Here is a 27,653-nt window from a genome sequence, read left to right as displayed (position 1 = left end):
CTAGTAAAAAGTAACTGTTCAGTGGCTGAGCTTCCTCCCCAACCCAGGAACTGGTCTTATCCTCGGCCTACCTCAGAGGCAGAGCGCTCGGTGCATGACGCTTAGGAGGACAGCCCGTCCCCAGCTCCCAGCCAGGCATTTTTCAAACCTGACCACCAGTCTGGAGACTCCAGCATAGCAGGCAGGTGGGAGACTTACAGGACACAGCTGTTCCTTTCAGTGACAACCTAGGGCCTGCATGCTCGTCAGTGAGCAATCCGGGACAAGGGGTGCCCATCTTACCCAGCTGCCCAACATTTCGTGCTGACAGCAGCTGCAAGAACTACCCTCAACTCTGGGCTCTGCCTCCCAGTTAGTCTTTTCAGTCATTTATTTTACTTTTCTCTTCTCCTGTAATTTCTGGACATACAAGTGTGAATTGAGTTTCTGGGGAGGCAGTCTTACAACCCCAGCTTTATCCAGACATAATTCATATATATTCTCCTCAGAAAGGAGAGGAAAGGGGACACACTCATGGGGGGTGGGGAGGGAGCAAGCAAGACGTTGCACACAGGACTCCTCCTACTCTGATTGCTCCAGTGCCTGAGGTGGCCCCATGACCTGGTCAACTGAGAGAGTCCAGCCCAGCTGGAGCAAACCCAGGATTCCCCCAAATTGGGATGAGCTTATGGCTGGATCCTTTTGCGGTACAAGTAGGCATTGCTCACCTGGTTCATGATGACTAAGCTTGTGATAATGGGGCAGAGCACAGCCAGGTACCAGAACCCACCAGTGACTGTGGCAGTGAACCAGAGTGAACACATGCCCAACAAAAGGCTGGCACTACCCAAGAGGTAGCACACTAGACCAGAAGTGGCATGATACAGCTTAAGCTTGGCCAGGGGCCATCGGGGCAACAGTTTGGGGTAGAGTAGACCCACCCCACCTGAGCACTGCAGCCCGGCCCACAGCACAGCTAACAGCCCAGCCTGCCCGTGCCATGTGGCCAAGTGGGCTTTGCCCAGCTGTTCCTTGTGGAGGATGACGAGGCCCAGACCCAGCAGTGCACACATCAGGGCCAGCAGCTGCAGTACCCAGTGACAGCGTGTCCGGCCCTTCCGCGAGAGGGAGCGCAGCAGCGAACTCTCAGGAGAGAATACCAGCAGGGCCTCGGTCATCAGGAAAGAGAACTGGGAAGACAGGAATGGGACACAAAATGAGGAGAAGAGGGATTTAGATAACAAGCTGCCAGTCAATGCTAGCAGTCCCCTTCTTCATCCTCTCTCACCATTGCTAACAGCATCCATTATGAAGGGCAAGCCTGGAGAACTCCATCTGGGTAGAACATCCAGCATGAGGAACCAGCAAGGTGCCTCTCCAAGCTTCTTCCTGGATGCTTTTCTAAAATGCTATCTCTCTGCTACCCGGCACACAAGGTTTGAGATGTGACTGTTATAAATGATTCACAAGTTCTGTTTCTTTGACACAGAATGGATACAGTTTCTTGGCAAGCACTAGCTGCATAGGTGTACTGTTTCAGGGAAAACTAGATGTGTCACTGTAGATTAAGGTATAAAGGGACACATTCACCCAGACGCATTCCTTTTTTTCCTTTTTTCTTGTTTTGGATCATACCTGTTCATGGCGCAGAGGGCTACTCCCAGTTCTGGTGGGTGGCTAGATGGGGATTACCCAGAAGTACTCAGGGAACCATGCAGTGCCAGGCTTCCTACATGCAAAGCATGCTTTCAGCCCATTGTCCTCCAACCCATCACCCAAATGCATTCCTAAGCTTCCTGCCCAGAGGTGAGTGAAGCCTCATTTTGTGCTTAAGATGAGCTCAACCAATTTGTACTTGGTCTTAAACATTCCGGTGTTCAAGGCAGAGATGGAGTTGGGCAAGAGATGACACAGGCAATTGCTCCAATCCCATATCCCATTCCAACAGATACTAAGTGTAAGGATTAAAAGGCCTTAGGGCCACTGCCCATACCTATACTACCTCCCCCATCTCCCCTAAGATCTGGTCAGACCCACTACTTACAGCCAGAGACATAAGCACAGGGTGCCAGGAGAACAAACCTGGAATGAGAAGAGGAGGCTTTGTGGGGCTGAAGCAAGAAGAACCCAGCTAGCCACACCATCCCTGACAGGCTAAAGGGAATGGCAGTTCATGGCCCAAAGCAGTGTTGCTAGATTGTGAGCCACCTCTTGTTGCAAGGTGACCCAATACCTATCATCTCTTCCCAGTTTCTCCCTGGATTAGGGAGAAGGCCATGCTTTGCCACTTTTCTATCAGTCCTCCTTCCTTTCTGCAGCACACTGCAAAGGCAGTCAACTAAAGCACCAAGACAAAGAATCCAGGTGCTCTGGGGCATGGCCAAGTTGGCAGAGCTCCCATATCCACCTGCTCCGTCCTACTTATCCCTCCAGCATTCTGTGGCTCATTCATGCCCAGTCACCCAGGTCTGTTCAGAAGACGGATACAAGGATTCCTATTGCCCTTGCTGCCCAGAAAAAGCGTAATTTTTCTTCCCAGACGCCAACCATGAATTTTACTTACTGGAGCCAGGTCTGGCAAGCACAGTCACAAAGATGGTGAAGCCCAAGGCCACAAGGTGGGCAGCAGCTCCAGAGGCAGTGCGTAGAACTCTGTAGATGTGTGATTCGGTCTCCAGAGAAAGGGCCATGGTCATCCAGGCCGGTACCTGTAGCCTGGAAACATGACAGAGTGGGCAAGAGTCTCAGGTACGCCTGTCAGTTCCTCACTGGAGAAAGGGCTAGACAGGAATATCAGCCTCTTCCAAGAAATTAAGGTAGAAAATAAAGTAGAGAGGAAAAGTATCAAGACGAGTACCAGGAGTAGTTACTATAAAGCAGCCGTGATCGGTGGCCTATCAGCATGTACCCATATGCGAACTGGAAATGATCACTGACCCACCTTCCAGGTAGGATGCGCAAGACCGTGCATTAAGACTACAGATACCAGAGTGCACCACGCCGTCTCCTGCCAAGAGCGCCAGCAGGAAGGATATGGAGCACTAGGGGAGTTGTAGTTCCAGGCTGCATCCGTACGATAGCGTGAATGCATTTGCGCACAGCACCCTCCTGTGCGGCTCTCATGCAGCCTCTACCGCTAGGGACCAGTCTGCCTCACCTGCAACACCGGCCGTCCGCAGTGACTTCTTCCCGAGAAAACGGGATATTCCGGGGCCGGCCGTGCGCGCCACGGCTCCGTCTCCTCACTTCCGGGTGCGACGTACCCGCCCGGGACTTCCTGGATGAACCCCACCCACCCTCAGCCACACCTCTGAGCCGCACTGCGCAGGCGCCCGTGAGCAGCTCGCCGCTCGTGTGCAGGAGCGCGCAGGCCTGCGCGATACCCAGACCCAGGGCTTTGGGCTGCTTCTGACAGGTGTGTTTCCAGGATCTGGGCACCTAGGGGCTGCCCATTCTCGCCCCGTTCGAGCCATGGGCAGCGGCTGCCGCATCGAATGTATTTTCTTCAGCGAATTCCACCCCACGCTGGGACCCAAGATCACCTATCAGGTACCACCCAGGTTCGCGGGGAGGCGGTGTGGATCCCCGTGCTGCACGCAGGCATGCCGGCACGCCACTCGTTCGCAGACAGTCTCGGAGAGGATACTCAAATGCTGGCCCCTGGCTCCCGGGGCATTGGAGTAGACAGTCATCACACGGGTAGTGATAGCGGGAAATCAGGACTTGGAGGGCAGAGGAGAGCAGAGAGGCCACAGTGGACGATCCACTCTGGATGCACAGGAATTTAGGTGAGAGAGTAGAGCTGGGGGGTATGGTATATAGGCAAAAGCCAGGAGACAGATAAAAACATAGCCAATGACTGGAAACAACAATAGAGGCAGGGGCTGGAAAGAGAGAATACAGCAGTAGGGCGTTTGCTTGGCATGGCTGACCAGGGTTCAATCCCCAGCACCCCCTACGGTCAAGAGTAATAGCCCTGGCGGGCCGGAGCGATAGCGGGTAGGGCGTTTGCCTTGCACGCGGCCGACCCGGGTTCGATCCCCGGCATCCCATATGGTCCCCCAAGCACTGCCAGGAGTAATTCCTGAGTGCAAAGCCAGGAGCAACCCCTGAGCATCGCTGGGTGTGACCCAAGAAGAAAAAAAAAAAAAGAGTAATAGCCCTGTGGCTGGAGAGATAGCACAGCGGGTAGGGCATTTGCCTTGCACGCAGCCGACCCGGGTTCAAATCCCAGCATCCCATATGGTCCCCTGAGCACGGCCAGGGGTAATTCCTGAGTGCAGAGCCAGGAGTAACCCCTGTGCATGGCCAGGTATGACCCAAAAAGAAAAAAAAAAAAAAGAGTAATAGCCCTGATAGGGTCGAAGAGATAGTATAGCGGGTAGGGTGTTTGCCTTACACCCAGCTGACCCAGGTTCCATCCCCAGCATCTCATATGGTATCCCGAGCACCACCAGAAGTAATTGCTGAGCTCAGAGCCAGGAGTAAGGCACCACCGGGTGTGGCCCAATAGCCTAATAATAATAACAACAACAACAACAGTAGCCTAGAGGAAAGAAGAAAGTCAGGAGAAGCAGTTTTCTGCTTTTAGGTCACCCTGACTCTTCAGGTCCAAGGTCCACTGAAATAGTGTTTTTCAAATCTCAACCACAAGATATTCCAAGGGACCACAGGTGAAATCAGATAAATGAAGCATTTAGGGCACAAGACTAGGGGGCCAGAGAGTAGGCTGTGGGGAGTCACAGGAAGGGAACAAGGTTGGAAGGGCCACAGTTGGATAAAGGTTGAGAAACAGTTCTAAGGCGCCTCTTACCATTCTGCTCCCTTCTCCAGGTCCCTGAGGATTTCATCTCCCGGGAGTTGTTTGACACGGTCCAGGTGTACATTATCACCAAGCCAGAGCTGCAGAATAAGCTTATCACTGTGTGAGACCCTTGAACGGGAGAGGATGGAGGGGTTCACAGGAAGAGTGTGTAGGCCTGGAGACTAGAGGAATTAACTGTTTGTGTCTTTTCACCCCATCTAGCACAGCCATGGAGAAGAAACTCATTGGCTGCCCAGTATGCATTGAGCACAAGAAGTACAGTCGCAATGCCCTGCTCTTCAACCTAGGCTTCGTGTGTGATGCCCAAGCCAAGACCTGTGCCCTTGAGCCCATTGTCAAAAAACTGGCTGGCTACCTTACCACACTGGAGGTCCACAAAATGATGGGCTTGAGTGGGTGGGCAGGCCGAGCTGGGGAAGGTGTTTCAGACCAGGGATAGGGTGCTAGCCATGCATTCTGGGGTATACCCACCGTGCTGTCCATGCCCCTTCCAGCTGGAGAGCAGTTTTGTGTCAACTGAGGAGAGTAAGCAGAAGTTGGTGCCCATCATGACCATCTTACTGGAGGAGCTAAATGCCTCAGGCCGGTGCACTCTGCCCATTGGTAAGGCCCAGCCTCTGCAAAGATAGCAGAAGGGTAGATAGGAAAGTGTCAGGGGAAGATGACTCCGAGCAAGGATGAGACTCATACACCAGTGGCTAGGAAATAGTCAAGAATGGAGCTGAAGGGGCTGGAGCGATAGCACAGCGGGTAGGGCATTTGCCTTGCACGTGGCCGACTCAAGTTCAATCCCTGGCACCCCATATGGTCCCCTAGGCACTGCCGGGAGTAATTCCTGAGTGCAGAGCCAGGAATAACCCCTGAGTATCGCTGGGTGTGACCAAAAAAAAAAGAATGGGGCTGATGATGCCAGCATCCAGTGCATTGTGGAAAAGAGGTAGAGATAGAGAGGCTGGCAGTACCTCCCCAGCTCTACTCTTGGCATGTTCTTTGCCCTCTCTGGTTCTCCTTATTCCATGAAAGGAGGGAATTCGCTCATTCAGAACTGCCTGCTTACCTCAAGGGTTGATGGGAGGGATAGATGACAATTAAGGGTCTCTTTGTGGGCCAGAAAGACAGTCCAGTGGTTAAGGCACTTGCCTTGCACATAGCTGACCCAAGTTCAATTCCTGGCACCCCATATTCTTCAAACTCCTCCCAGGAGTGATCTCTGAGCACAGCGCCAGGAATATGCTCTGAATACTGAGTATGGCCCAAAAATTAAAAAAAGAAAAGGTCTCTTAGAAGAAATGGTGGGGCTGGAGAGATAGTACAGTGGGTAGGGCACTTACCTTGCCTTGCACATGACTGACCCAGGTTCAGTCCTTAGAACCCCATATAGTCCCATGGGCCCTAGCAGGAGTAATTCCTGAGCACAGAGCTAGGACTGACTCCTGGCCATCACCAGGTGTGGCTCAAAAACAAACAAAAAAAGGGGTTGGGGGAGGAATGGCACTAAGGATATGAATGGGGGCCCCTACAGATGAGTCCAACACCATCCACTTGAAGGTGATTGAACAGCGGCCTGACCCCCCTGTGGCCCAGGAATATGATGTACCTGTCTTTACCAAGGACAAGGAGGATTTCTTCAACTCCCAGTGGGACCTCACCACACAACAGGTGTGCCAGCCCTTCCTCCTAATCACATCATCTGGGACTCGCCACCGCCTTGGCCTCATTCCAACCTTCCTAACCCTTCCCTGCCCTGCCTAGATCCTGCCCTACATTGACGGTTTTCGCCACGTCCAGAAGATCTCAGCTGAGGCAGACGTGGAGCTCAACCTGGTGCGCATTGCCATCCAGAACCTTCTGTGAGTGAGGTGGCCATTGGCTAGGACAGTGAAGGGCCAAGGCTGAGTGGGGGCTGGGAAGGCATGACTCTCAAAAGCTGAGCCCCTCTTACTCCCCAGGTATTATGGTGTGGTGACACTGGTGTCCATCCTCCAGGTAGGTGAGTCAGGCTTCTCCCTGGAGAGATAGCATGTGGCTGGGCCAAATGGGCCGAGTCAGGCTTCCCAGCCTCACTCAGACCCTTGTGTCTCTTGTTACCTCCTAGTACTCCAACGTGTACTGCCCAACACCTAAGGTCCAGGACCTGGTAGATGACAAGTCCCTGCAGGAGGCATGTCTGTCTTATGTGACCAAGCAAGGTAACGACAGGCTCTGGAGGCAGCTGTATGGGGGAGGGGAGGGCCATCTTGGGAGCTGACCCCTGGCATCCCCAGGGCACAAGAGGGCCAGTCTCCGGGATGTGTTCCAGCTATACTGCAGCCTCAGCCCTGGCACTACTGTGAGAGATCTCATTGGCCGCCACCCCCAGCAGCTGCAGCGTGTAGATGAAAGGTCAGAGGGGGCTCTCTGGGGGCATGAGGGGCTTCCTGAGGCATTCCATTTTGTATTTCTTTGGGAAGCTCTGGGGATCCAGAGAGAATGCAAGAAATGACTGAGCAGAAGCATATGGTACTGCTAGTCCATGCAGGCTTCCCGGAGGTGATGACTTGGTGGGCAGTGTTGGAAGGGGTTGGTCAGGCTGCAAAGAGGCCTGGCCAGGGCATCACCCCTCTCTCTTGCAACCCCACCCACCCCAGGAAACTGATCCAGTTTGGACTTATGAAGAACCTCATTCGGCGGTTACAGAAGTATCCTGTGCGTGTGTCCCGTGAAGAGCGGAGCCCGGCCCGACTTTACACAGGCTGCCACAGCTATGATGAGATCTGCTGCAAGACAGGTAGAGGCGGGGCTGGAGAGATAGCACAGCGGGTAGGGCGTTTGCCTTGCACGCGGCCGACCCGGGTTCAAATCCCAGCATCCCATATGGTCCCCTGAGCACAGCCAGGGGTAATTCCTGAGTGCAGAGCCAGGAGTAACCCCTGTGCGTTGCCAGGTGTGACCCAAAAAGCAAAAAAAAAAAAAAAAAAAAAAACAGGTAGAGGCAGGCTGGACAGCTGGGGAGGGGTCAGGGAAGGGTGGCCAAGCCAAGGCTGCTGACCTCACCTCTACCCCCACACCCAGGCATGAGCTACCATGAGCTAGACGAACGGCTGGAAAATGACCCCAACATCATCATCTGCTGGAAGTGAGACCAGTGGGGATTCTCTCCTACCCTACCCCTACCCTGCCTGCTACCTGAGGGACAGACCAGCAGACTGCTCCGGCCGTCTTAGGGCTGACCCAGACTTCTGTAAATAAAGTCATTCATTTCTACCTACCTGCCTTGAGTACTGCCTCTGAGCACCTCTGAGTAGTCAGCGCAGATCCTACAGTGAGTGGAGCAGCCATGGTGCAAGCGCCCAGGAGCGCCATCTGCTGAGCAGGATGACTAAACCCGCTAATAAGAAACTGAAAGAAAAATCAGGGAGAGGGAGCTGTAATAGAGTGAAGTGGGATGAGAGTTGGGGCAGCTCTCCATTACTGGAAAGGCCCCTGGAGGCAGCATAAGGTGAGACCTGAAGGAAGGAAGAAAGGAAGCCCCTGGTGGGGAGATAGTTCCAATGCTGAGCATTGCCAGAAGCAGGCTCTGAGCACACAGTGACCCAAAAATAAAAAGTGCCTGATAGTTCAGAGAGCTAGCACACATTCAGGCTTTGCAAAATGGCAGCCTGAGTTGGGCCCTGACATCACCTGAGCAACTCCTGAGCATAGGGCCAGGAGGAGGCCCAGAGCACCTTTGACTATGGCCCCAAACTCAAAGAAGAAGAAGAAGAAATTAAGTTCCAGGCAAGAAAGATAGTACAGGGGCTAGAGTGATAGCACAGTGAGTAGGGCGTTTGCCTTGCACGCGGCCGACCCGGGTTCGAATCCCAGCACCCCATATGGTCCCCTGAGCACCGCCAGGAGTAATTCCTGAGTGCATGAGCCAGGAGTAACCCCTGTGCATTGCTGGGTGTGACCCAAAAAGCAAAAAAAAAAAAAAAAGAAAGAAAGATAATACAAGGGGTAAGACCCTTTCAGGTGGTAGACCTGAGTACCATCCTCCCTTACAGTCTCAAGTACTACTGGACTGAACACCACTGGGTGTGGCCTCTAAACCAAAAGAAAAGGGGCCGGAGCGATAGCACAGTGGGTAAGGCGTTTGCCTTGCACTCGGCCGACCCGGGTTCGATCCCCGGCGTCCCATATGGTCCCCCAAGCACCGCCAGGAGAAATTCCTGAGTGCAAAGCCAGGAGTAACCCCTGAGCATCGCTGGGTGTGACCCAAAAAGAAAAAAAATAAAAATAAATCAAAAGAAAAAAGATAAATGAAGTCCCACGGCGGGAGAGGGGCAAGAGCTGAAGCTGCAGTGCTGCTAGTAAACTGGTTAGACAAAATTTTGAGGGAAAGAATCACCCTCGGGCCAGAGAGCAATGTCTAATATGCACCTTTAAAAGACCCTGGCTGGGGCCTAGCAATACTACAGCGGGTAGGGTGTTTGCCTTACACACAGAGGACCAGGGTTCAGTTCCCGGCAATTCCATATGGTCCTCCGAGTCCTGCAGGAGTGATCCCTGAGCACGCAGTGGAACCAAGAGCAAACTCTGAACACAGCCCCCGGGGGCGTGGTGGGGGGGAGGCACCCAGAGTAGGATGGAGAATTAGTATTGAGCGGGTAGAGCCACCAGGTGGCGCTGGGCAGCCGGGAGAGGTGCCTCCGCGGGGCTGGGAGGGAGCCGTGCAGGCAGGGCTGGGGAGGCAGAGGGGACCCACCCCTGTGCGGGTCGACTTGACGTCCAAGGAGACAGTTTAGGCCACGGGCGTCTGGAAGTTAGGAGAGCCTCGTAAGCCGCAGGTACAGCATTGCCGCCTGCAGCCGGAGAAGCGAGTTACAGCCAGCGGGTACGGATGGCGCCCGACGAGAGCTGGGGCGGGTCAGGCCTCACTGCGCAGGCGCCCCGCTGTTTCCGTGGCAACGAGGACCGATGCACACCAACTGCTCGGCAACCGTCGGCTCAGACTTTGGCTCGGCGGGAAATCTTCGTCCCTAGCCTGTCTGCACCCTCACCTCAGTGCCGGCTACTACCTAGAGTCAACTGGACCCCGTCTCCGCGCTCGCTGACGTCGGCGCGGGCATGAGCGACCTGGAGCTGCTTCTCCCCGGGGAGGCTGATGCGCTGGTGCGGGGATTGCAAAGCTTCCCGCTTCTCGAGATGGGCTCCGGAGGGTGAGGCAGCACCCAACCGAGGATCAGCGGGGGGCCTGGGAGATGGCCCCAAGGATTGTGGAGTGCAGCCCCGGGTTTCATCCTGACACCTCCGGGTGTTCCTCTCCTGTACACACACACACACACACACACACACACACACACACACACACACACACGGGAGGTCAGCGAAGTTACGGGATCACGGTTCTGAGAAGGGTGGAATGTAGCCCTGACATTAGAGGGAGGGATTGCCCAGTATGGAGGAGCCCCCAGCTGGGAGGCAAAACTTTCTGGGATAAGGAAGTATGCTTGTTCAGTGGGACTCCATCCCCTACTCAGACCGCACACATCTGCACTCAAATACTCACTGCTCTGGGGCAGGTGGAACCAGCAGCACGAGAACCTGGAGAAGCTGAACATGCAGGCCATTCTTGATGCCACCGCAAGCCAGGGCGAGCCCATTCAGGAGCTGCTGGTCACCCATGGGAAGGTATTTTGGGGTCACAGACAGGCTTCTTACCTTCAACCCCACCACTACCACTCTACCCTTCAGGGACACTCTGGATACCTGTTTTCTCTCTGGCTAGTCTGTAGCCTCCCCAAAGGAGAAGTGTAATAAATATTTGCTTTTGCACCCCTGTTGAACAGGACCTTGGTACCCCAGGCCAGCTTTGGGGCACGGGTTGATTAGGGTATGGTGATCTTAAGATAGCCCAGGCTACAGGGGAGGAACATTCTTGGATCCAAGAGAAATCTTAATAGGATTAATAGCTTAAAGACTACAACCCCAATTTGATACCCTGGCACCATATGTAGTCCCCTGAGTGTTGCCAGGGATCATTCCTGAGCATAGAATCAGGAATAGCCTCTGAGTACTGCTAGGTATGGACTAAAACACCCCCACCAAGTCATGAATAATCCCTAAGCACTGCCAGGAATGGCCCCACAAAAAGCCCTAAATAAATGCCTTCCTGAATATAAGGTAAGGCCAGAGGGCCCACCACTGAAGCTAAGACTAGGATTTTATCATGGAAGAAAGAATCTGTTCCTTAAGGGAGTTGCTCGTGCAGGCACCAGTAACTCCGTTGTGAGACTTCATGTCACTGTTTTTGGCATATTGAATACGCCACAGGTAGCTTTCCAGGCTCTGCTGTAGCGGGCAAGATACTCTCGGTAGCTTGCCAGGCTCCGAGTGGGATGGAGGAATCGAACCCGGGTGGGCCAAGTCCAAGGCAAATGCGCTACCCGCTGTGCTATCGCTCCAGCCCCCTTAAGGGAGTTAGAAATCAGGAATTAGGGCAGAGAGATTAAGTTCTTGTCTTGTATGCAGCCAACCCCAGTTCAATACTAGGATGGTCTCCCAAGTACTATCAGGAGTTGTTCCTATGCACAGAGCTAGGAATAGCCTCTTCACACACACACACACACACACACAAAAAAAATGGGGCCAGAGAGATAGTACAACAGGTAAGTTTGCCTTTCAGCAAATCCAGGTTTAATCCCTGGCATCCCAGATGGTTCCCTGAGCACTGCCAGAGTGATTCCTGAGCATAGAGTCAGGAGTAACCCCTGAGCATCACCAGGTATGGCTCCAAACACAAAAACAAAAAAATATCAGAAATTAGAGATCAGCCTTGCTGGGTCAGGAGCTAGTAGATAATTTGACATATCATTCAACAAAAAATGTTCCTCTTCAAGAAAAAAGGGTAAGGTGGAGGGGCTGGAGTGATAACATAGCGGGTAGGGCGTTTGCCTTGCACGTGGCCAACCCAGCCAACCCGGGTTTGAATCCCAGCATCCCATATGGTCCCCTGAACACTGCCAGGGGTAATTCTTGAGTGCAGAGCCAGAAGTAACCCCTGTGCATTGCCAGGTGTGACCCAAAAAGCAAAAAAAAAAAAAGGGTAAGGTGGAGGCACACAAGAACCTCAAAAGATCAGAGGCCAGGAAAAAGACAGGGTCGGAGCAGGAAGGCTGGCCTGAGAGGAACACCTGGATCCGGGAGGAGGGATTCCATAGAGGGAAACAGGCAACCTGGGAACAAGACAAGGGCTTGGAGCGTGGGGGATGGGAAACAGGAGGAAGCTGGCCCCCACAGATGTCAGGAAGAGCTGGAAGGTATAACCAGTAGGAGAGAGGACAAAAAAAGGTGGGTATGGGGCATGGACAAAGATACGGGCAGGGCCAAAGTGATAATACAGCAAAAAGATCACTTGCCTTGCATGTGGCCAACCTGGTTTCATCTCTGGCACCATATATGGTCCCCTGAGCCCTGCCAGGAGTCTCATTTCTGAGCATAGAAACAGGAGTAAGGCCTGAGCACCACTGGATTTCCCCATCTCTCCCCCAGAAATGAGGAAGATGTGGGCGGAGAAGTGTGAGGCTGCGCTAGGGATAGGATGGCTGCCAGGCCCAAAAAAGACTTTTTATCCCTGGTCCCTGCTCTTCCCCTCTGCTTCCCAGATCCCAACGCTGGTGGAGGAGCTGATTACCGTGGAGATATGGAAGCAGAAGGTGTTCCCAATTCTGTGCAAGCTGGAAGACTTCAAGCCTCAGAACACCTTCCCCATATACATGGTGGTGAGCTGCACCCCCGATTCCCTCCCTAGCTGCCCCTCCAGCGGGTGCTGGAATAGAAGGGAGAGCTTGGCAGCCCCTGCGGCAACTCCAGTCTCTGTCTGTCAGGTTCACCACGAGGCCTCCATCATTAACCTCCTGGAGACAGTTTTCTTCCACAAGGTGAGGCTAACCCTCCTCACACACCCCTGTCCTGCCAGGGACCTGTTTTCTATGTAGGGAGCAACAGATAGAATGTCATCCATTCTCTCTCCCTGCCCTCCCACGACCACCACCGCCCCTCCCTGGCCCACTCTCCAGGAGGTGTGTGAGTCAGCAGAGGACTCTGTCTTGGACCTGCTGGACTACTGCCATCGCAAACTGACTCTGTTGGTGGCCCGGAGTAGCCACAGTAGCCCCCTGGAGAAAGAAGTGAAGGAGGAGGACGAGGAGTCCCAGTACAGTAACCCCATGCAGGTGGGCTGAGCTTCCCTGGGGTTGATGAAGGCTGGAAGCAGCAGGACTGGCCCTGCCCAACACCCTGTGCCACCCCCACCCCCCAGGAGCTGCAGAAGCAGGCAGAGCTGATGGAGTTTGAGATCGCACTGAAAGCCCTCTCCGTGCTGCGCTACATTACAGACTGCGTGGATAGGTGGGCAGCCTGCAGTGGAGAGCTGGGGGCTGGGCCTGCAGCCTGCCCTCACCTGCTTCATTCCCCACCCCCAGCCTTTCTCTGAGCACCCTGAACCGCATGCTCAGCACCCACAACCTGCCTTGCCTCCTGGTGGAGCTGCTGGAGCACAGTCCCTGGAGCCGACAGGGGGAAGGAGGTAAGGCCTCCCTATCAGCCTAAGCTCCAGTTCTCTGCTTCTGGGCCAGCCTCCAGGATTGAGGGGAGCGGGGCACAAGTTGCATACCCCAGGGCCCACAGAGAACCACAGGCCACCTTGCCCAGTATGAGCCCAGACTTGGGCTTGGCAGCAGCCCATGTGCCCATCTGGAGGAAGTGCAGTGCTCTGGATGGAACAGCACCCTGACCCAGATTGATCTGGAGACCTCCTCTGCTTCTTCTCCCTAGGCACACTGCAGCGATTTGAGGCAGGCTGCTGGAAGACCGTGGCCCCCTCAGAGCAGCAAAAGTTGAGCAAGTTGGATGGGCAGGTGTGGCTCGCCCTGTACAACCTGTTGCTGAGCCCTGAAGCCCGGTCCCGCTACTGCCTCACCAGCTTTGCCAAGGGACAGCTACTCAAGGTGAAATCTTCCCATACTGCCCAAGCCCCACTCACCCCAGCCCTCTACCCGTGGGCCTCAGGAGACACATCCACTAGCACAGAGTTAGGCCTAATGTGTCTGGCCTACCAAATAGCCCTTCATTTCCTTTTTTTGTTGTTGTTTGGTTTTGGTTTTTTGGCCACACCCTAGGTGTGCTCAGGGATTACTGCTCATTCTCAGAGTTCTCCTGGCAGGGCTCTGGTGACTCTATGCTGCAGTGCTAGGAATGGTGTTCAGGGGCCATATGGAGCTCTAGGGATTGAATCTGGGTCAGCCATGTGCAGGGCAAGCACCCGATCTGCTGTTTTATTTCTCAAGTCCCAATAAATGCTTTCTCAGGGGGGGAAGAAAAAGAGTCTGCTACCCCACCAAATTTTTCTTCTTCTTCCTTTTTTTTTTTTTTTTTTTGGTTTTGGGCCGCCCTCTGCAATGCTCAGGGTTCCTCCTGTTTCTGCACTCAGGAATTACTTCTGGCAGTGCTTGGGTGACCATATGGGGTGCCAGGGATTGAACCTAGATCAACTGTGTACAAGGCAAAAGCTTTACCCACTTTACTTTCTCTCTGGCCCAAAATCTACCTACCTACCTAACTTCTTTTTGTTGTTGTTGTTGTTTTTGGGTGACACTGGTGATGCTCCAAGTTTACTCCTGGCAGTGCTCGGGTAATCAAATTGGATGCTAGGGGTGGAACCTGGGTCAGCTATGTGCAAGGCAAAGTATACTATCAGTCCAGTCACCTAAATCTACCTTCTTTGAGGCAAAAACAGAAAGTGGCCCCTAGTTACCCCCAAGGTCACTACAAGCCCCCTTAGATCATTGCAGTGGAATGGCCCACTTGGGAAAACACTGCACTAGTGGGATGTGGGCCCTGCAAGCACTTTCAGCCCAGCCCAGCCTTGATCTGTTCTTTGGTCCTCAGGTCAGCATGACACTGACCTCCCCTCAACACCCTTACAGCTTAGGGCGTTCCTCACAGACACTCTTGTGGACCAGCTGCCCAACCTGACGGACCTGCAGGCCTTCCTGGCCCACCTGGCCCTGACTGAAGCCCAGTCCCCAAAGAAGGACCTGGTGTTGGAGCAGGTAGGCACTAGGAAGTCCACGCTTCAGGAACGCTGCTGCCTATGTCCACTTCTCCATGCTCCTTGTCACTTTCCTACCCCAGATCCCAGAAATCTGGGCGCGTTTGGAGCAAGAGAACAGAGGCAAGTGGCGGGCTATCGCCAAACACCAGCTGCGAACCGTATTCAGCCCTTCTGAGAGGGACTTGCGGCTGCAGGCACGAAGGTGTGGCCAGCTACTGGGGCCAGCAGGGCAGAAGGGGTGGGACATAGGAATGGGTGCTCCAGTGTCCCCTGCCAGGCCCAGTCAGGCGCCCTGACCCTTTCCCAGGTGGGCTGAGACCTACAGGCTGGACTTGCTACAGGCAATTGCTCCAGAGAGGCCCCGTTGTGCCAGCTGCAGCACAGAGGCCTCCAAGCGCTGCTCTCGGTGCCAGAAGGAGTGGTACTGCAGCAGGTGAGATGGGTGTCTTAGAACCTGGGACTCAGAACCCCACTCCCTCACAGGCCACCAGCTCAAGCTCTGCCCTCCTCACCGTCCATCTGCTTGCAGGCAGTGCCAGGTCAAGCACTGGGAAAAGCACAGGAATGTTTGCAAACTGGACGCCCAGGATGACAGAGCCAAGTGAAGGCTGAGGATCCTGCGGGCCATCCGCTATACACACAGGCCATCTAGAGTGCGCCCCTGCACCTCTGCCCAGCGCAGCCTCCGAGGTGGTGAGCACAGTCGACAAGCAGCTGTGCCTCCTCTCCCTGCGGAGCAGCCCCCGCTTCCTGCCCCACCCGACCATCGGCTGACACAGGAGGCCCGGGCGGGTGGGGGTTGAGGGGCGAGGGCCGGATGTGGGGACCCTCTTCCTCTAAGCACAGTAGTAAAGCTGGCCTCCAGAAACGTGTGTGTCTGAGTGGCCTTTTGTGGTCGTTGTCGTTGGGGGAGGGAAGGAAGGGAAGGCGGGGACTCTGCGGGAGCGTCCCCCAGCCCCCCATCCCAACCCCCCCACCCCCGTCGCCCTACACTGCCTGCGGGCCGCCACAACCCGGGGCCCAGGTTTCCATTGCGCGGCGCGACTCGGCCCCACCGCCCAGGCCAGCATCTAGGGGGGCGGCGCCGCATCGGGCCCGCCCCGCAGCCGCGCCCGCCCGGCGCTCGCTCGCTCGCGCCCGGCGCGGGTCGGGAATCCAGAGTCCCGGCCCGCCCGGGCCATGTCAGCGGAGCCAGAGCTCATTGAGCTGCGAGAACTGTCACCTGCGCGGCGCCCAGGCCCTGGCCGCACCCGGCTGGAGCGCGCCAACGCGCTGCGCATCGCTCCGGGCTCCGCGCGCGACCCCGCACGGCAGCTGGCCCCCGGCCGCGGCCACCGCTTCCAGCCCGCGGGGCCTGCCACACACACGTGGTGCGACCTCTGCGGCGACTTCATCTGGGGCGTCGTGCGAAAGGGCCTACAGTGCGCGCGTGAGTAGCGGCCCCGCACGCTGGCGAGAGCCAAACAGGCGGCCGAGGGGTAGCTCGTGTCGCTGCGGGTCAAGTTGTGATGGAGGGGGTAGGTGGGGACGACCCCAAGGACTAGGTCTGTTACCGTTGCCCCAGGCGAGAGTTCAGACAAGTGGTTTTCGTCTTTGCCTCCAAACTGTCGGGGTGTTGGGCAGATACTGCCAGTATGTAACCAGGCGCGGATTTCAAGTTTTAACCTTGGCCCATAAGAAAGACTTTAATAAGTACCTACTGGTCTTTTAAATCCATATTCCCAGGTCTGCCCCCTATCAAAGATATCTGCCCTCTATCTGCCCCACACTCCAGAATCCCTGGGGTGAAGATAATTTATGTACCTATGGAAGGCCAGTAAAAAGAAGTTTGGGGGGAGGGAGTGCCCTGCAAGCAGGAATTTATGTTGAGGTTTTATTTAGCCAGTACCCATTGCAGACCCCGTGAGCTGGATGCTTAAGGATGAAATCCCGCCACACTCCGTTTTGCCCTTTCAGGAATCACCGGATAAGCAGGGAGGTTAGGTTGCTCTTCCACTTGCTTATGCCAGATCGCTGGGAACATTTCAGTCCTCTAAACCCTCTTTCTGAAGCCCACCTCAAGGTCATTAAATTCATCGCTGGAAGTGTATCGGATTTTTTGTTGTTGTTGTTTTTTGTTGTTAAATATGATGCGATACTAATGGGCCCTTAAGGCTAAGAATCATTCCTCTAGCCCAGAAAGATACTTAGCTTCCTTGTGCCCCATGCCAGAGTGTGTAGGGAGACTGATTCTGTACAGGAGTCTGTCCTGACTTCAGCTGGGGGGAAGTAAACAAGAGCTGGGACACTGCCATTTTTGCAGGGGGAAATAAAGTGATCCTGACAAGGGAAAAAGGACAATGTGTGCGTCAGAGGCGGAAAGGGAAGAATCAAAGATGAGTTTTGGGGTCAGAGAGATAGTACAGCAGGTAGGGCACTTGTCTGGCATGCCACCAACAGTCTCCGAACACCATATGGTTCCCCAACCCCCTCCAGGAGTGATACCTGAGCACAGAACTAGGAGTAAGGCCTGAGCACAGCCACAGCCCAATTTTTTTTTGTGTGTGTGTGTGCCCACCGCCCAATTTTTTTTTAATAAAAAGAAAAAAGGATGTATTTGTGTGTGGGTTTCTTGGGGGTGGAGAGGGAGTTCTTTTGCCTCAAACTGGGAAAGTAGTAGCTATCATTGCTGGGATGAGTAAGAAAAAAATTTCAGTTAAATTTTGAAACTGTCAGTTTGAAATGTAGGAGGCATTCAAGTGGAGATAAGGATACAATAGCATGTGATTGGGGGAAGTGATGGAAGCCTTAGGTCTGGGACCTGTGAGTGTGCACGAGTGCAGGGGGAGATCAGGACCAAACCCAGGACCCTGTGCCATTAAGAGCTGAGATCTGAAACAACTAACAAAATAGCTGCAGTGGAAGTGGGAGGGAAACTAAGAGTATGGGCTCCTGGGCAATCATGGGAGCCAGCAGTGCTCAGGAGGTGAATGAGCCTTCCAAGGAGCATTGGAGGATGAGGCAGTGCATCAGATGTTAAGGACCCTAAACCAATTAAGTTTCCTTTGGGGAGAGACAAGCTGATAGGGAGTGAAGGCAGGGCAGAAAGAGGTAGTACAGCAGGTAGGGCGCTTACCTTACACGCAACTCACCCGGATTTGATCCCTGCATCCCATACGATTCCCCAAGCACTACCAGGAGTAATTCCTGAGTGCAGAGCCAGGAGTAAAACCTGAGCATCACCAGGTGCAGGTGTACCCTCCCCCCACCACCAAAAAATAAAGGAGTGAAGGCGAGAAATCAGTGTATACAGACCAGTGCTGATAAATTTTGGTGTGAATAGAGAACAATGACAACTAAAGGGAGACCAATGACAAAGGGTTTGTTTGGTTTTTTAATGCCTTTAAGTAAATGGGAGAGGGGGGTTAATGCAAGAGTTCTGCGTCAGGCACTAGCGATTCAAAGGTGGAGCAGGCCCGATCCCTAATGCCTGAGGACTTCCTAGCAGTTTCCTGAAGCTGAGGGACCAATACTAAGGAGTTGTAGCAATAGTGATAAGCACTGTAGAGTGATCAGCAGTGAGCCCGGCAGTCAGTCTTCACCCCGGGGCTCCTCTTCCATTCTTGAAACGACTTTCCGAGCTGGAGAAGGGGCTTCTCCGCCTCACGGCCAGACTTCTCTGCAGATTGCAAGTTCACCTGCCACTATCGTTGCCGCGCGCTCGTCTGCTTGGACTGCTGCGGACCCCGGGACCTGGGCTGGGAGCCGGCGCTGGAACGGGACACAAATGTGGTGAGCGGGGGATTGGGAGGCGCACGGGCAAGGCCGGGATACACAAAGGAACCAGCCACATCACAGGCATTACGGAGGGTCGCCCGAGAGTTTCACGCAATGACCATTCTAAGAAAGTTAATGCGGCGGAAGAGAGGGGCAAACTCAGCACACCGGCTCGAAGGATTGCACGGTGAGCCGACTCGGAGCAGCCAGCTCAGAGCCACTGAGGTCCCGCGCACGCGCAATTCCGGTACCCTCCCACATCCGCCGGGGTCCTTGTGGCCACGCTGGTGCACATGCGCACTCGCTCCGAAGCGTTCCCCGCCGGAGGTGGGGCCTGCGAGGTGGAGTTTAGCAAGCTGCTTGGGCGATTAAGTCATTGCTAAAGGCGGGGCGTAATCGACCCCGCCCTCCGACGTTAGTTCCCTGACCGGACTAGATCTGGGTCCCGGCTGTCGACGTTTCAGTGTTAACGGTTGCGGCGCGTACGCGGGGCCTGGCGCACGCGCGCACTGACAACGCACGCGCACACGCACCCGGGGCGGTGGTTGTAGGTCCAGGCTAACTGGGGTAGGGGATCTGGCGGGTGGCACGGTAATGGGCGAGACAGACGCAGGGACGCCCTCTTTCGAGATGACCTGGAGCAGCACGACCAGCAGTGGTTACTGCAGCCAAGAAGACTCGGACTCGGAGCTCGAACAGTACTTCACGGCGCGCACCTCGCTGGCGCGCAAGCCGCGCCGAGACCAGGTGGGGGCCGGAGGTGGCGGGCGGGGGCGGGGGTGGTCGGCTGGGACCCCGCCCTCCCCGTAGGTTGTCGGGTCGACCGGGTGCGTAGGCCCGCCTTTTGTGTCTGCGTGGATCCGGCCCGGCTCGGGGCCAGCCCGCAGAACTGTCGGACTCTGCCTCGGTTCTGTGCGCCAGGGACGCCTTGTGCTGCCTGCCACAGACCGGTTGAACCAGGGGACGCAGCTTCGTGGTTTGGGTTAGAGCAGGGAAGGGCATTCTCTGTCTATGAGTAAAGCCAACTGCGGGGTCTGGACCAATACCTCCATTTGCGCGTTGGAGCTCACACATCCCCTCTTTTGTGGGACCGGGAGGAGGAAGTGGAGAGGGAGGAGTCCTCGCCGGGAATTGAAATGTATGCTTAGGAGAGAGGCGAAGGAAAGGCCTCTCCCTGTGCACTCTTGTTGGCCGCCTCCGAGTCCCCACCCCAGCAATGTTCACCAGCGGATGGAACGTGGGAGATGCGAGCTCCTTTCTGAAGTAGACCGAGAGTGCTTGATCTATGTACTTAGTACATACACACACATATATACTAAGATTGGCTGATTTCAGAAAGGGGATTTGGGAATGGCTGGGAAGAAAACATTGTTTTAAACTGTAAGCATCCGGGCTCACTTTACTACACCAGGGTGTAGAGAGCTAGATTGTAAAATGGTCTGGAAGGCGTCCGGAGAGAGGGGGCTGCTAATCTGGACTCAGTGGTGTGGAGTAGCCAAACATGCAGTCGCAGAGGTGTCTCCCTTATCAGACGTTTCTGTGCTGTGTATTTTCAGCGTGACAGCCAGCATCAGATAACACCTGGGCTAGATTATCCGGAAAGTGAGATAGGATGGGGAAACTCAATATAACTGGCAGCAGTGGGATAGCATTCCTTACATAGATCATGAAAAGGAGTGGTGGGTGATTTTTAGATAAAAATTCTATACTCTGTTTTTTGTGTTTTAGTTTTGGGATCACACCCAGCAATGTTCAGGTGTGTGCCACAAAACTCCAGGCTCTGAGCTCAGGAATCATTCCTGGCAGTGCTCAGGGGACTATATGAAGTGCTGAAAATTGAACTTGGGTCACCTGCATTTAAAGCAAGCACCCGGGGTCGGGGGGTGACTTGAAAGGGTGGGAGGGAAACTGGGGACACTGGTACACTGGTGCTGGGAAATTACACTGGTGGAGAGATGGGTGTTGGAACAGTGTATGACTGGAATGCTCTATCTTGTGGTGATTTGATTAAAAAACAAACAAAAAACAAACAAACACCAAGCACCCTACCGCTGTACTGTTGCACCAGCATCAAAATTTTATAATTTAGAAACTCAGTCCCGGATGGCTGGAGCACGTGCCATGCATTCAGGAGCCCTAGGTTATATCCCCAGCACTGCAGACCAACAAGTCAGCTCAGGGTTTGGCTGCAGGGTTTGAGTGTGGTTCCCTGGGACTGTCCTTTTTACTGGGGCCGGAATCTTTTTCCACTGTGGGAAAGATGAGAAAACTAAAAGATAGTGACCAGTTGGGGTAGGAGTGATACCACAGTGGGTAGAGCACTTGAGTGGCACACAGCCAACCCAGGTTAATTCCCGGGCATCCTTGAGCACCACCATGACTGTGACCCTTGAGCACAGAGCCAGGAGTAAACCCTGAGTACAACCTGTATGGTCACCTCCTCCCTCCCCCGAAAAAAAGAGAGGAAAATAAGATAATGTCATCTCTGTGCCCAGCCTGTTCTGCAAACAGAATTCTCTTACCCTTTGCCCTGGTGCTGGTCTGCTTGGCCTTCCTCCCCGTGACACCCCACCCATCCTGGCACTCCTTTTTGGGCACTCCTTTCTGCCCCACGCCCTCGGGACCTGCACAACACATTCACCCTTTATTCACAGCCTTCTTTAAACATCTCTGTCAGATCTCCTATTTTCCAGATCTACAACATGTGTTCTTTTTAGGCTTTTTGGGTGTCCCAGTGTCCCCAACACATTTCTCGAGAATTTTCACTTCTTTTTTTTGAGTCACACCCAGCGATGCTCAGGGGTTACTCCTGGCTTTGCACTCAGGAATTACTCCTGGTGGTGCTCAGGGGACCATATGGGATGCTGGGAACAGAACCTGGGTTGGCTGCGTGCAAGGCAAACACCCTACCTGCTGTGCTGTCGCTCCAGCCACCAATTTTCACTTAACTACTCAACTCCATCCAGAAGAAACTTGAAGCAAATGGGCTTCAGTTTCCTCGGTATCCCCGTACTCATATCCCAGTTGGATTTTCCTGTGAGGTTGAGCTGTTGAATTCTACCCTTTGCCCCTTAATCTGTCCTGCTAACCCAGTCTTCCTCATCAGATGGTTCAAGTTTACGGAGCCTCCAGGCAGCTGTTAGGGAGAAGCTGGGGCTCAGAGCTGGGCGCAAATTTATTCTGCAGAGATTTTTTGCGTGGGGACTCCCCTGGAACTAAGCCATTGGTCAGCAGTGATCTCAGCTCTATCTGTGACACTCCCATTCCAGCTTGAGCCAGTCTTACGTCAACAGGAAGTAAGGCTGATGCAATGGGCCCAGAGAGGTCTATAGAAAATAAGCCAGAACCCTGCCTGCCCACCCTTTAAACCAGAATCATTCAGTCCTGGGAGAGTGGAGCAAGGGCTTAATGATGGAGCTAAAGTCTTTGGAATAAGCTGCCAGACAGCAGGGAGGAGACATAGAAGCCACTTGCTGGGCTCTGGGGGACAGATTGTCCCAAGAGACTGCCTGGCAGCCTGTACATCTCTGGCAGATTGTAGCCAGATCTGAGTTGCCTTTTGTTTATGCAGCATGGGTCAAAGTTGAATGACTTGTCTGAGTGGTTTCCTCACTAGGTCTGGCACAGACAGGGCTGGCCCCTAGTCCCCCACTAAGGCTGTTAACATTGTAGAGGTTGCCCTTCCCTTCCTGTCCCGGGTAGGCGGGCTCCAGGCTCCAGATCTCCATGGCCCTTTTCTGAGACTGAGAAGCAAAGTGCGAGCTTTCTCCAGGACATGCCTTCCTATATGGCTGGGTCAGCTGTGCAGTTTTTTTTTTTTTTTTTTTTTTTGCTTTTTGGGTCACACCCAGCGATGCACAGGGGTTACTCCTGGCTTTACACTCAGGAATTACTCCCGGCGGTGCTCAGGGGACCATATGGGATGCTGGGAATCGAACCCGGGTCGGCCGCGTGCAAGGCAAACGCCCTACCCGCTGTGCCCCACACCCCACAGCTGTGCAGTTTAGAAATGGCTTTACAATAAAGGAATTCTCAATCATCCTTTTCTGGCCCTTGTCTTGGGCCTTCAGTTGCCTTTTATGTATCATTAAAGCCACACCCAGTGCTGGGGAGGCCCCAGACAGGCGGCAGAAGAAAGCAAAGTGTCTCTTCTAGCACGCAGGACCAGGAGCATGCTGGGCTCTTCTCATCAGGCCTGGCACTTGGTTATCTGTTTCCAAAAACTACTCCACTACCCCACATGGCCCCTGGGACTCGCCTTTTAGTTTGATGAGTTCCTCAAGGGACTCTGTACTCAGTACCTGGGGTGCCCTTCTTTCAGGATGAGCCTGTGGAGTGGGAGACCCCTGACCTTTCTCAGGCCGAGATTGAGCAGAAGATCAAGGACTACAATGGCCAGATCAACAGCAACCTCTTCATGAGCCTGGTGAGTTGAAGTCATGGGGGGTGAGGAGGGAGGGCCGGGGATGCAGTGCTGGAGAGATAGTACACCCACCAGGTAGAGCTCTTGCCTTGCACTCGGCCAAGCCAGGGAGGGGCAGGAACACAGTCATGTGCCTGGTTCCCACGCAGAGGTAACCTTGACTGAACCCAAGCAGTGAGTCTTCACACTCAGCTGGGCCTCAGTGCTGTGAGGAATCTGTTGCAGTTCACCTGATCATAGCTGAGTCTCTCCCTCTCTTCAGAACAAGGACGGCTCCTTCACCGGTTTCATCAAGGTGCAGCTGAAGCTCGTGCGTCCTGTCTCGGTGCCCTCCAGCAAGAAGCCGCCTTCCTTGCAAGATGCCCGGCGGGGCATGGGGCGGAGCACAGCCGTGAAACGTCGCACCTCCTTCTACTTGCCCAAGGATGCTGTCAAGCACCTGCACGTGCTGTCCCGCACGCGTGCTCGAGAGGTCATTGAAGCCCTGCTGCGCAAGTTCTTGGTGGTGGACGACCCCCGCAAGTTTGCCCTCTTTGAACGGGCTGAGCGCCATGGCCAAGGTGGGCTTCGCACTCACTCTGCTCTGTGTGATGTTTTTAATGCATGTACATGTGCCTGGAGGGGCTGAGGGATCTCTCCTGATTAATCAGACATTCCCTTCCCCTGCCTGGCCCGCAGTGTACCTCCGGAAGCTGTCCGATGATGAGCAGCCTCTGCGACTGCGTCTCCTCGCCGGGCCCAGTGAGAAGGCCCTAAGCTTTGTCCTGAAGGAAAATGACTCTGGGGAGGTGAATGTGAGTACAGAACCATTATGGTTTTTTTTCTTTTCTTTCTTTCTATTTATTTTATTTTATTGTGGGGGTGGGGGATCACTCTTGGCAATCCTCAGGGGACCACATGAGGTGCTGGGGATTGAGCCCAGCAGGTTGGCAATATCTAAAGCAAGTGCTCTACGCACTGTATTATTGCTCTGGCCCCAGACATCCTGTTTCTTGTAACTGTCTGAGGGTAGAGGACAAGTCCTTTAGAATCCAATACAGGAACTTTGAAGGCAGAGTAAAGGTTTCTAGGCCACTCATGACAAGGTGTAAGGCCTGTTCCTTCTTGTTTCCCAAAAATCCAGAAGGAGGGGCTGGAAAGATAATTATAGGGGTTAAAGCACCTGTCTTGCATGCGACTGTCTTTGCTTGTTTCCTTACACTGCTTATGATTCCCCAGCACTGCTGTGAGTGACCCCTGAACAAGTAGCCAGCACAATCAGGTGTAATTCAAGCCCTCCCATACCCCAGATCCCCCCCCAAAAATAAAAAAAAAAAAACCAAGAGAACCTTACTATTTGTCAGCCAAAAAGTCCTCAGATGTGTCTGAAGGCATGGGGCTCCCTGGCTAGGTTAGAGCCACACAGATGGGCCCAGGATGTTGTGGCAGCTCCCCTTTAAGCATCAAGGCTTTTTAATGGACGCTTTCTAGTTCCAAGGTGTTAAGTCTTGGAACCAGAAATGGAAATAGACTCTGTGGTCATGATTTGTCCTCAGGAAACTAGACATGTAATATTGTTACCCCTCCAGAATATAATTTCCCTATTTTGTGGAACCCATTTTATCTTAGGAATACTAGCAGATAATTCAGGCAAGAATCTAACATCAGCTAGAGAGATAATACAGTGCATGCAGTCAACTCAGATTTGATCCCCAGAACAGTATATGGTCCCCTGAGCTACCATCAAGAGTAGTCCTGGGGAGAGGTGCGGTCGGGGCAGGGGGCAGCGGGAGAAAAAAAAAAAGTAGTCCCGGGGCTGGAGCAATAGTACAGTGGGTAGGGTGTTTGCCTTGCACGTGGCCGACCCGGGTTCAATTCCCAGCATCCCATATGGTCCTTTGAGCACCGCCATGGGTGATTCCTGAGTGCATTGCCAGGTGTGACCCATAAAGAAAAAAAAAAAAAAAAAAGAGTAGTCCTGAGTGCAGAGCCATGTATAAGCCCTTAGCACCACTGGGTGTGGCCCAAAATGAAAACCATAAAGAACCTGGCATCAGGGGCCGGAGCGATAGCACAGTGGGTAGGGTGTTTGCCTTGCATGCGGCCGACCCGGGTTCGATCCCCAGCATCCCATATGGTCCCCCAAGCACCGCCAGGAGTAATTCCTGAGTGCAAAGCCAGGAGTAACCCCTGAGCATCGCTGGGTGTGACCCAAAAAAAGCAAAAAAAAAAAAAAAAAAAGAACCTGGAATCAGTAAACCCCCATCCTGTTGTGTAACCATAATGTATTGCAACCTATTTCCCTCCTGCCCTCCCCTACAGTGGGATGCCTTCAGCATGCCTGAACTACACAACTTTCTGCGCATCTTGCAGCGGGAGGAGGAGGAACACCTTCGACAAATTCTGCAGAAGTATTCCTATTGCCGACAGAAGATCCAAGAGGCCCTGCACGCCTGCCCCCTGGGGTGATATCTTGTACCCCTGGTGGAAGGAGGGGAGTAGGCAGCGCCGAGAGCGTGCCGTGTGAATGTGACAGGGCCCATGTGGCCTGAAGAATGAGTGTGCATGGAGGCCCTCTCATTGGGGAACAAGCCCAGAGAACAGAAGGAGCTGGCCCCGTGTCCACCAGTGGGTATAGCAGAGCAAGGCTCTGCACTCTTTGGCCCTTTGTGTACTGGGTCAGGGTGGACCAGGGTTGCCCTGGGAAGCTGCTCCAGGCAGCAAGGGTAGTGCAAACAGAAATATCCTTAGTTTGGATCTCAGATACAACATTCTTGGAGACTCTACAACAATAGGGTTTTGTTTGCCAGGAGCAGGGCCTTTGTCTGTGGGGAAAGGTTGTATGCTTTGAGTATTGGATGAGGGGTCAGGACAATGAGAGTGGAACCAAGGAGGCAGGGTAAGGCAGTCATCAAGAAGAGTCTCACTGGGCCAGAGAGATGGTGCAGAGGTTAAGGTGTTTGCCTTGCAAACAGCCAACTTTAGTTTGATCCCTGGAACAGCCTGGCCCCCCAAGCAGTGCCAGAAAAGACTCTGAGCACCACTGGGTATGGCCCCATTTTTTTTTTTTTTTAAATTAAGAAAAATGTCTTGGTTTCCCTCTGCAGTGTCCTGACTCCTGCTCAGGTCTTGGTGCCACAGCCTTGGGCCAGGGAGTACTGGCTCAGAGTGCAGCAATAGTGCCTAAGTGCCTCCTCCCAGGAGGGTGTCCTGGGCCAGGTTTGTGAATGTGAGCACTGGCCCAGATCTGTGCCTTGCTTGCCAGCCAAAGCCATGGTTTTTCCCTCAAGTATTTTTGATTATGTGTGCGAATGTATGTAATAGTTTGTGGCCTCAGCTGAATGCCTCCTGTGGGGAAAGGGGTGGGAGTAACAGTCATCATCAGGGCATGGGGCCTGAGAGATTTGGCTAAATAAAAATTTAACAGTTCTCCTGCCTTTGGACTCTTGTATGAACACTCAGATGCTGTTTCCCCTTCATGCCAGTTACTGCCAGGACAGCATCTTTGCAGTGACCATAGGACTAATTTATGAGGAATGTGGAGTAGGAAGGGCATTCAGTCTTCACTCAAATCATTGGCAGCTCATGGGGCTGGAGCAATAATAGCACAGCGGGTAGGGCGTTTGCCTTGCACTCGGCCGACCCGGGTTCGATTCCCAGCATCCCATATGGTCCCCTGAGCACCGCCAGGAGTGATTCCTGAGTGAAGAGCCAGGAATGGCCCCTGTGCATTTCCAGGTGTGACCCAAAAAGCAAAAAAAAAAAAATCATTGGCAGCTCAGTTCATGGAGGGCACAAGGGTAGCTCGTGCTTAGGAGAACACAGACACACCTGAATTGCTGAGAGAAACTTCAGCTGTTCACCTACCACTGTGGACCAGACATTGCTCATGGCACCCTCCCCACATTCTGAGCACCTGGAAGTGACTAAGTCTTTAAATGTTAATTTTGTATGGGTGTTAATTCTTGCTTTCAAGAAGCATTCACTTTGGTGATTTTGGAAAGGGCACTGAATTTGGTTTTTCGGGTACCAGAGATTGAATTCAGGATATTATATAATTTTAGAATATACTCTTGGGGCTGGAGCGATAGTACAGCGGGTAGGGCGTTTGCTTCGCATGCGGCCGGCCCGGGTTCGATTCCCAGCATCCCATATGGTTCCCCAAGCACCATCAGGAGTGATTCCTGAGTGCAGAGCCAGGAGTCAGCCCTGAGCATCACTGGGTGTGACCCAAAAAGCCAAAAAAAAAAAAAAATAGAATATACTCTCAATAGTGACCTATATTCCCTGCCCAAGGCAACTGAATTTCAAGTTTTTAGATTTGAATACAATATTTGATCAATTCCTTAACTTTGGGGCTGAGGTGGAAACTTTGTGCCAAATCCTGTGGAGCTCAGGGCTTACTCTTAGATCTGTGCTCAGGCGTTACTCCTGGTGGTGCCAGGACGGGAGTGGGAGAGGGCATATATGCAGTGCTGGGGATTGAACCAGAGCCAGGATGGAACTATAGTCAGCCACATGGAAGGCAAGCCCCTTAATCCCTACATTCTCGCCTCCCAATTTATTTTTTCTTTAGGTTTGGTTTGAAGGAGGTAGTGTGACAAGAGGCCCCTTAGCAA

The 27,653-nt window shown here is 53.5% G+C and overlaps 4 protein-coding genes across 8 annotated transcripts; 3 read left to right on the top strand and 1 right to left on the bottom strand.

Annotated features, from left to right (window-relative positions):
* Positions 1–433: 433 nt before the first annotated feature.
* On the bottom strand, positions 434–3,282 carry LOC101558357 (transmembrane reductase CYB561D2). 4 transcript variants are annotated; one of them, XM_004615215.2, is made up of 4 exons: positions 3,137–3,282; positions 2,543–2,694; positions 2,024–2,061; positions 434–1,169 (listed from the first exon to the last, which is right to left on the bottom strand). In XM_004615215.2, the coding sequence occupies exons 2-4, from the start codon at positions 2,673–2,675 to the stop codon at positions 666–668; spliced, it is 675 nt and encodes a 224-aa protein (XP_004615272.2). In that variant the 5' UTR covers positions 2,676–2,694; positions 3,137–3,282; the 3' UTR covers positions 434–665. The 4 variants fall into 4 exon arrangements, with proteins under 4 accessions (XP_004615272.2, XP_054992488.1, XP_054992489.1 ...); XM_055136513.1 differs by lacking the exon at positions 3,137–3,282 and adding an exon at positions 2,837–3,072; XM_055136514.1 differs by lacking the exons at positions 2,543–2,694; positions 3,137–3,282 and adding an exon at positions 1,268–1,428 and having other exon boundaries at positions 2,024–2,057.
* A 25-nt stretch (positions 3,283–3,307) lies between these two features.
* On the top strand, positions 3,308–8,051 carry NPRL2 (NPR2 like, GATOR1 complex subunit). Its single transcript, XM_004615216.2, has 11 exons — positions 3,308–3,528; positions 4,813–4,904; positions 5,006–5,174; positions 5,299–5,407; positions 6,327–6,463; positions 6,557–6,654; positions 6,754–6,790; positions 6,900–6,993; positions 7,069–7,186; positions 7,432–7,571; positions 7,856–8,051. Exons 1-11 carry the CDS (start codon positions 3,451–3,453, stop codon positions 7,921–7,923), a joined length of 1,140 nt encoding a protein of 379 aa, XP_004615273.1. The 5' UTR covers positions 3,308–3,450; the 3' UTR covers positions 7,924–8,051.
* Positions 8,052–9,662: 1,611 nt separating this feature from the next.
* ZMYND10 (zinc finger MYND-type containing 10) lies at positions 9,663–15,694 on the top strand. The gene is made up of 12 exons (XM_004615217.2): positions 9,663–9,981; positions 10,345–10,453; positions 12,427–12,543; positions 12,649–12,702; positions 12,841–12,996; positions 13,083–13,171; positions 13,246–13,349; positions 13,598–13,770; positions 14,749–14,874; positions 14,957–15,078; positions 15,184–15,309; positions 15,406–15,694. Exons 1-12 carry the CDS (start codon positions 9,890–9,892, stop codon positions 15,479–15,481), a joined length of 1,344 nt encoding a protein of 447 aa, XP_004615274.1. The 5' UTR covers positions 9,663–9,889; the 3' UTR covers positions 15,482–15,694.
* A 304-nt stretch (positions 15,695–15,998) lies between these two features.
* On the top strand, positions 15,999–26,463 carry RASSF1 (Ras association domain family member 1). 2 transcript variants are annotated; one of them, XM_004615218.2, is made up of 6 exons: positions 15,999–16,305; positions 18,541–18,647; positions 22,954–23,058; positions 23,318–23,615; positions 23,734–23,849; positions 25,357–26,463. In XM_004615218.2, exons 1-6 carry the CDS (start codon positions 16,056–16,058, stop codon positions 25,501–25,503), a joined length of 1,023 nt encoding a protein of 340 aa, XP_004615275.1. In that variant the 5' UTR covers positions 15,999–16,055; the 3' UTR covers positions 25,504–26,463. The 2 variants fall into 2 exon arrangements, with proteins under 2 accessions (XP_004615275.1, XP_004615278.1); XM_004615221.2 differs by lacking the exons at positions 15,999–16,305; positions 18,541–18,647 and adding an exon at positions 18,982–19,379.
* Positions 26,464–27,653: the final 1,190 nt, after the last annotated feature.

Source organism: Sorex araneus, chromosome 4 (assembly GCF_027595985.1).
Source record: "Sorex araneus isolate mSorAra2 chromosome 4, mSorAra2.pri, whole genome shotgun sequence".
Taxonomy (NCBI): domain Eukaryota; kingdom Metazoa; phylum Chordata; class Mammalia; order Eulipotyphla; family Soricidae; genus Sorex; species Sorex araneus.
This window is presented reverse-complemented; position numbering and strand designations above follow the sequence as displayed.

Excerpts from the sequence above, each read along its gene's own strand:
- LOC101558357 (XM_055136513.1), bottom strand. The coding sequence starts at position 2,883 with ATGCTGATAGGCCACCGATCACGGCTGCTTTATAGTAACTACTCCTG. Across the intron at positions 2,695-2,836 it reads CTTTATAGTAACTACTCCTG|GCTACAGGTACCGGCCTGGA; the intron begins GTACTCGTCTTG and ends TCATGTTTCCAG. Across the intron at positions 1,170-2,023 it reads CTGTGCTTATGTCTCTGGCT|TTCTCTTTCCTGATGACCGA; the intron begins GTAAGTAGTGGG and ends CTGTCTTCCCAG.
- ZMYND10 (XM_004615217.2), top strand. The coding sequence starts at position 9,890 with ATGAGCGACCTGGAGCTGCTTCTCCCCGGGGAGGCTGATGCGCTGGTG. Across the intron at positions 9,982-10,344 it reads CTCGAGATGGGCTCCGGAGG|GTGGAACCAGCAGCACGAGA; the intron begins GTGAGGCAGCAC and ends GCTCTGGGGCAG. Across the intron at positions 13,172-13,245 it reads ATTACAGACTGCGTGGATAG|CCTTTCTCTGAGCACCCTGA; the intron begins GTGGGCAGCCTG and ends CCCCACCCCCAG.
- RASSF1 (XM_004615218.2), top strand. The coding sequence starts at position 16,056 with ATGTCAGCGGAGCCAGAGCTCATTGAGCTGCGAGAACTGTCACCTGCG. Across the intron at positions 23,059-23,317 it reads GCAACCTCTTCATGAGCCTG|AACAAGGACGGCTCCTTCAC; the intron begins GTGAGTTGAAGT and ends CCCTCTCTTCAG. Across the intron at positions 23,850-25,356 it reads ATGACTCTGGGGAGGTGAAT|TGGGATGCCTTCAGCATGCC; the intron begins GTGAGTACAGAA and ends CCTCCCCTACAG.
- NPRL2 (XM_004615216.2), top strand. The coding sequence starts at position 3,451 with ATGGGCAGCGGCTGCCGCATCGAATGTATTTTCTTCAGCGAATTCCAC. Across the intron at positions 3,529-4,812 it reads GACCCAAGATCACCTATCAG|GTCCCTGAGGATTTCATCTC; the intron begins GTACCACCCAGG and ends TCCCTTCTCCAG. Across the intron at positions 7,187-7,431 it reads CTGCAGCGTGTAGATGAAAG|GAAACTGATCCAGTTTGGAC; the intron begins GTCAGAGGGGGC and ends CACCCACCCCAG.